Consider the following 7,245-nt stretch of genomic DNA (forward strand, 5'->3'; position numbering starts at 1 on the left):
GCGCCGCAAACGCTTCTCCTCACGACGAGTTCAGCTCACCCACCCACCTAAGATAAACCGCAGCCTCCTGCGGGAATGTACCTCCTGCGTAAAGCTGTTCTTCAGCAGTACCCCCCTACCCTGGTGTGTTCTTCAGCAGTTGGGAGGCCGCCTTCGTCCCCACCAATGCCGCTGCATGCCCCCTCCACCGCGCGCACGCACATTGCAAACTACCCCTGACAGCTGCCCCCTCAGAACTCAAGCCCTCTTCCAGAGCAGACCAAGAGGCCCTAGAGCCACAACCCTTATACAACTTTTAAAACAGCAACAGCTAACCAACAACAGCAACAACACAACGACTGGCTCGCTGCCCAAGTGTCCGGCAGTGCGGGCGCCGTCAGCTCTGGCAGGGATGCAACTTCCCGTCCGCCGCTGTCCGCACGCTTTCACCTGCCTACGCTACACTTATCCTCCCCGTACCTCCTCCTCCTTCTACTACTACTACTACTACAATTACGACTCCACCCACTCCTGCACGTCTTCCTCGGGTACCTGCGGCAGCTGCAGGGACCCCGTGGCGACCCGCAGCGGCTCCAGCGCCATCCGCACCGCCAAGCGCCACTTGCCCACCCGAGAGGGCGGCACCGAGGCCGGATCCGCACCCCACATGTTGGTCATCAGCACCTGCATCAGCGGCACCGCGTGCTTGGCCGCACGACCCAGCCGCGTCTTGGCCAAGTGCTCAATCTGCTCGTCCACCGTCTTCCCGCCGAAGTCGGCGCCTTCACCGCCCTGCCCCTCCTGGTTGCCGTCGCCGCCTCCGCAGCTCCTCGCCTTGTTGTACGCGGCGAGCAGGTCCACGAGCCTCTGTCTCTGGGTGCGGACCTTGGTGGGTTTGTACCGCAGGATGAAGAGCAGGAGCAGGCGCTCAAAGGCGGCCCGGTTGGCCTCCACGGATGTGTAGCCGCCCAGCTGCTGACTGGCCTGAAGCTCCGAGAGCTCCGCAGCCTCGTCCGGGGGCAGCGAGGAGAACAGGTGCACGAAGGCCGGGGACTGTGTGGTAGGGAGGGTGAGCGAAGGGGGGAACGGGGGAACATGTAAGCAGGTCGTTGCGGGTGATCGTGTCGGGGCAGGTATAGAGCGGAAACTAGCGAATACAAGAGCGGTGGTGTGAGTGAGATGGCGGTGACGGAAGGTCAAGTAGTGGGGGAAGGAGGTGGGGTCCGTGTCCTGTTGGGGTTGCGGAAATGGATGCTGTTATGACGAGGCGGGCCGGGGGGCGAGGTCGGGGGAGCGGGGAATGAGGGGAAAGGTAAGCGTGTATGCGATTGCCTAGTCCCGGCACGGGCCAGCAGATGTGCTTGGAAAACCCCGTTTTGAAGCGTGTGAAGGGGGGAGGAATGGTGATAGTGGTTGTGGTGGTGGTGGTGGTAGTAATGATGACGTTGGTGGACGGTGAGGACGTACCTGTGAAAACTCCTTCAACTGCAAATGCAGCTCCAGGAACTCTTCATCCGCTGCCCGCCCAGACATAAACTTTTTCATAGTGCCCTTATGGCTCCAGCTTCTAATGACTGCCTCAGAGCCCACAAGTATTGGTTGAAGGTCTTCAAGGAGCATTCGAACTGCCTTGCGGGCGCCAATCTGCTGAGCGTGCGCGATAACGTGTACAACAACTTGAATTTGTGCCAGCAATAGCTGGCAGTTCTGTGCAGCGGCACCAGTGTCCAGAACGTGCAAGCAAATCGACTGAAGCAGCTGGACACAAGCCCTCCCTGCCAGCCGGCGCGACAAAATTTCCGCTTTGTCCTTAAGATGAAATTGTTCCAGAGCCACTAGCGCAGCGGGAGCAAACGTAAATGCCTCCAGCCCTATTGAAGAATCCTCGGACATTGCATCCGGTTCGCCCTCCTCATCCGACGATTGGCGATTGTCCTCCTCCTCCTTATCAGCGTCTCTCGCCGACGAAGCTTGCGATGAAGCATCGTCGTCGGATTCCTCATCTTTAGTTGAGTCACTTTCAGACGCGCTTGAAGATGTATCCCCAGAAGACTCAGATTCCCCATCGGACATTAAGCCATGTTCAGCGGGATCCTTAGCGTCATCAGCCGCTGGTTCTTCCTGCACTTCGTGCTGCGCCGTGCGGTCGCTGAAAGACTCAGGCCGCCTTCCTAATCCTTCTGCATCGGTAATTTCCAACGCCTCCTGTTCCTTTGCCGCTTTTGGCGACGCGGCGACAACGTTCGAAGTGGCAGGGTTATCATTGGCTGGCTCCGAATCATCCGTAACGACTGCTTCGACGCGCTGGGCAACAGCTGGTGAACACGGTTCTGTTGGCTGGAATGGCTCGACTGGGTCAAGCGTCAGCCCTCGACGACTCGGCGTCCCCGCCTCGGCTGTTGATGCCCGATTTAGCGTGAGAGGACCCTCCTGAAACGTAGGCTGCAACTGACCTTCTTCTCGCTGCTTGGGTTCTATAACATCAGGATATATTTTTGACTCAGGTTGTGCGACTGCGCACCATATCGGCACAGTGCACGTCACGCGAGCCGTGCAGACGATAGGTGTCACTTTGTTACAAGAGTTCCCCATTCGTGTATATTAATACTATGTGCATTCGAATGAATCGATTCAATGGCATCAATGTCGGAATGTGCCGCACAAGTTGAAATTTACTCGAAGTACTGCATGCCGTACTCCAAGAACTAGTTGCGCGGGTGTTTGTCATTCAAAATTTTCATTTTGTTACTCGGTCATTGCGAAGACTTACACGCAGCCAAGAAGTAATCGGGAACGCGTGAGCCGTTTAGTTTCCAGACATTCAATTCGTTCTAAAAGTAGAGATTATGATTGCGCGAATGATGCGTACAATTAAAATCGTGTAATGCATGTCACGTTTCCCCTTCTATCTTGGCTACAGAAACGACGCCGCGAAGCCAGCTAGGAAAGTTTTGATGGATAGCCGTCTTCTTATGGTAAAGGTTGAGCCTGTTACGGATGTCAAGTTTTCGAGCGTTACCGTTCTAGAGTCTTAGGCGGCTTGTTTATTACGCACACCAGAGTGCGGACATCGCCAGCGTGTCACCGTCCGCGTTAAGCACTAAGACCAAGGTATACAGCAGGACAAGACCTAGTGCGCACCATTTTCCCCTCCATCCACTTCAGGAGGACCTTCAGCGCTGTCATGCATTGCCCCAGAATGAAACCTATAAAGCTTGCCTCTGTTCACATGGCTCACAGTGTGCCAAATAAGGCCTGCAAAATGTATAATTAACTGGATAAGGAGTAATCAATGTGCAGCAATTCGATGGAGGCAAATTTAAGCGTGTGGATGCTTGTATCGCGTAGCGTGCACGCCGACTCGCGCCGCGCCAACACAACTACCCAACGGCAGGGTCGCCCGCTTGTGAAAATGCCCTGGGTATGCTGTGTGGTATTTTCTACCTTGTTTCTCCAATCTTGCCTATTCATCTCCGCACGTGAACCGCGCCGGCTTAGTTGTGCGTCTTACATCGCATGCCCCTGATGTTGGTACATTCGTCAAACGCATGGCGAATGGAAAACGATACATAGGCTCTAAAGAATGTCCTGCTTTGCTCGAGGCCGCTGCATGAATCTCCGTCACATGCATGGTCGCTGCTACTGCCGTGGCGCGTGTGCAGCTGTGGATGGGGTCACCGAAATCATTTGAGAACTGCTGCCGTTGTCGTCCATCGGGCTGCCGTACTCTATTCCACCACTCGCAGGGCGCGTGCCTTGTACTTGTGCATAAATCGCTGACGTTGTTGCACCACAACAACAGTTGATGTGTAGTGAGCAATATAAAACGGCCAATAGATGGTGGCTAAATGTCGCAATCAATACCTTCCAATACCGGGGCAGAGACGAAAACCTGCGCCAGGAAACGATTTTCCCTTTCTTACTGCTTTTGCCCGGCCTGGCCTAGAAAGCGAAATCGCCTGGAATTCCCTTTTTATCCCCTTAAGACTGAGGTTGCTCCGAAACGGTAAAACTCCTTGCGGGGGAAACGAAACGAAACGAAACATGTCAGGAGACATCCTAAACATGTTTGAAGAGTGAAGTAGGACCATCTGCTTAATTGGTCTCCTGCATAAGCGCATAAATAAATGGCCGCGCTAATACCAATTACAGGGTAGAAATGTAGACAGCTAGAGAGACAGCAGCTTAGCAACGATTGCACAAGCATCCAGGCATACTCAGCAGCAGTCTTAGGACAATTTTGCGTAGCCGCTCCGTAACACCTCTTCGAACGCCAACGGCAAGAAAACAAGAGCGCCACGTCGTGCTGCCACCTGGACAACCACCTGGCATGGGGAGTACAACGGGAATCGGCTCACAGAAGCAAGCTGAGAACCCACCACCGTCATGCGCCACCCACCATCGCCCCCACGCACATAATCGTGTGTCCCGCCGCCTTGAGGGACAGGAACTTGAGTATTCCCCTTATCGGCCGAGCAGGTTTGAACATCGCTGCCGAGGCGAACAAGCAGCCGCACCCGTACACGAACAACTGACAGGCGGGCGACCTTCCGCGCTTCCCCGTGGAAACGCAGCCACGGCCCACGCCTGCCACGACAACCCCATGACCTATAACCACAAAATTATGAACAAATGAAGTGCAAAGGACGAAATATAGTGTCCTTCTCAAAACGGTTTCCGCGGACTTACTGCAGACCTACCTAGTTAATTGCACTCACCCTGGCTAAGCGCATGATGATAGAGGGTATCAGCGGCTGCAGGGTACTTCGATAACTCAGCGGCAAGCCTAACACTTCAACACCCACGCCTCCTCTTTGTTGGCTGAGTTGCCCCTTGCCTCTAGGGGCGACCCCCAACCCACGACATCCCCCGGGTGAACTAAAGCCGCCTCCTCGAGGCTCAGCGTCACGAAGCAGGGGGTGCAGCTGGCGGGGGATCTCGCGATGAAGATCTAAGGCCCGAGGCCGGATAATCACGGCCTTCCCCAAGAGCTGCAACCCCGTACTGCAAACATGCACATCGGAAAAGAAAAGAGATGCGACACGCCACATGATTGCATCCCGCTGACGACACAGTTGAGCACATACACGCACACGAAGGTGAGTGATTGCAGGCAGTAGTGGCACGCGCTAGCCCCACTCCCCCTCGCACTGCATCCGAGCAAAACACCCCAGAATGTGATTGACCGCTCCGCTGCACCCGCCAGACCAACAGTATTCCCAACCCAAGTGCCAAAACCTTTGTAGCAGACAACAGCATAACCCCCACTTTGAACCACGGCCTCCCTTCCTAACCAGCTACCAAGGTGATGATGCCGGATGATCGTTTACGACATGAACACGTCTATGAAATTAGTAAGTGCATGGGGAAATGGCTACTGCATACTGGCAGCAGGTGATTGCTAATCGACGGCGTTCCGCTCAGGTCTATGTGAATTCGGCGGTGGAGGCACCACAAACAACAACATCCGTACCGATACGACAACAGCCCACTACCATCAGAGACATATTGATGGATTCGAGCCATCCGCCGTCCTCCTCCCGGGCTCTTGTAAAGCTTTGATTTCACACACCTTCACGCAATTGACACGCGAACTCACGCACACTCGCGTATGTTCCGCATTTATATATTTGGTTCATGCGACGAGCCAAACGGTGTAGGCTGAAGGGCTTGCGCCATGCGACCAGTAATGACCCTGTTAAATTGATCCAGCAGTACTCAAAGAATGTGATCGGGCGGCAAAAAAGCGCCTATCACAACACGATTTCTCGAAAACAAATTCATTGCTAATATCCACCACGAACACGAAGTAACGAAGCTACGTAAGCTTCCAGCGGCGAGCATCAAGGACAGCAACAAGATCAATGAATGTACCACCACAATCACATGAAAAGCAGGGTGCAGCGGTTGTCCACAGAACAGCCCTCCATAACTTCACCCACCCTCAGCAGCAGTAGCAGCAGCGGCTGCTGCTGCTGCTACTGCTACTGCTGCCCCACCACAGGCCACTAGGTGCATCCCGCCTCGATCGACCCGATGTCCTCTTCCGCGACCAACCATTTGCCCGCCCGACCCTCATAAATGCGAACCGGGCCGGACAACAAGTGCCACCACAAAAATATGCAACAACGAGAATACCGATGCCAGGTTTCCGGAAGGGTTTGTGACCTTTCCATCCCAGAGAGCAGAGCAGGATGGCCGTCGCGTAACCGATGACGACATCAATGTGAGGGTTTTTTGTGCGGCATGATTTATATGGAACGAATCGTCGGCATGATGCTGATGATGCTGATCATAATGCGTTTAGGTTTGACTTATGCGGCTCATGTGTTTGATTGTTTGTAGACACTCGGCGCTCGGGCACTCGCCTGATCAGCAGGAGCTGGACGATCAATCGTCCGAGCGGTCCGGCTCGTTGGAAAGAATCTTATGCGAGCGGGCTAAGCGGCGGCAAGGGGGACTGCGTTTGGTTGGGGATCCGGACGGGATAGTGGATTCTGGCTATTTGAGAACTGCTCCGCCAGCCGTCCTTGTGGATGAACAATATTATCAAGAAGATCTTATGCAACATACGAACACGATATGTTTCGTCCCACATATGGATGGCGAGCAATCATGGACGAACAACGAAACACGACGCTATCGAGGCCCTTACAGATACGGATCATAGAACTAGAAGCAATCGGCCAGTGATTCCTACATCCACACCATTGTTAAACCGATGCGTGCACGATGATGATGTCTGCCGTTGCGCCACCGCTGCCGCCTTGCTTGCTAAAGTCGGTGATTGAAGGGTCGCTGTGGACATGACGACGCGTAGCGGACCGCTATCCGACATGAAGCCGGAATGTCTTCCATCCATACTTTGGCAAGCGACGTCTGAAAAACCTGACAATCAAAGAAGCCGCGCCATGTAGCGGAGCACATCACTGCTGTAGATTGCGAGCTGCCACGTCGTCAACAAAGGGTTACCCTCCGAGCCACCGCAGCCGTCCTTTGTAGTATTAACCTGTAATAGTATAAGACAGCAAGCATGATTTCAAAGTGTTTTGGCACAGCGTACGTTACAGAGGGTTTCATAGCAAGCATGCACCTTACTTATCAGAACACAATTGAGCCGTGCGCCGCATGGTAAGAAGAAGAAGAAGAATGCTGGCGTACAACTGACAAAATCTCCGGCATGCAGTGTGGACAATGAGGGTGGATTGTCCTTAACATATGTGTGTGCTCGCGAGAACAAAAGCGACAGGAGCGGTGGACCGACCT

The 7,245-nt window shown here is 54.1% G+C and overlaps 1 protein-coding gene across 1 annotated transcript; it reads right to left on the reverse strand.

Annotated features, from left to right (window-relative positions):
• Positions 1–492: 492 nt before the first annotated feature.
• On the reverse strand, positions 493–5,486 carry VOLCADRAFT_87352 (uncharacterized protein; the record flags this gene model as incomplete). The annotated part of the gene is made up of 5 exons (XM_002947170.1): positions 493–1,032; positions 1,447–2,492; positions 3,491–3,641; positions 4,379–4,470; positions 5,453–5,486. 5 exons carry the CDS (start codon positions 5,484–5,486, stop codon positions 493–495), a joined length of 1,863 nt encoding a protein of 620 aa, XP_002947216.1.
• Between the last annotated feature and the right edge of the window lie 1,759 nt (positions 5,487–7,245).

This window comes from Volvox carteri (assembly GCF_000143455.1).
Source record: "Volvox carteri f. nagariensis unplaced genomic scaffold VOLCAscaffold_5, whole genome shotgun sequence".
Classification (NCBI taxonomy): Eukaryota; Viridiplantae; Chlorophyta; class Chlorophyceae; order Chlamydomonadales; family Volvocaceae; genus Volvox; species Volvox carteri.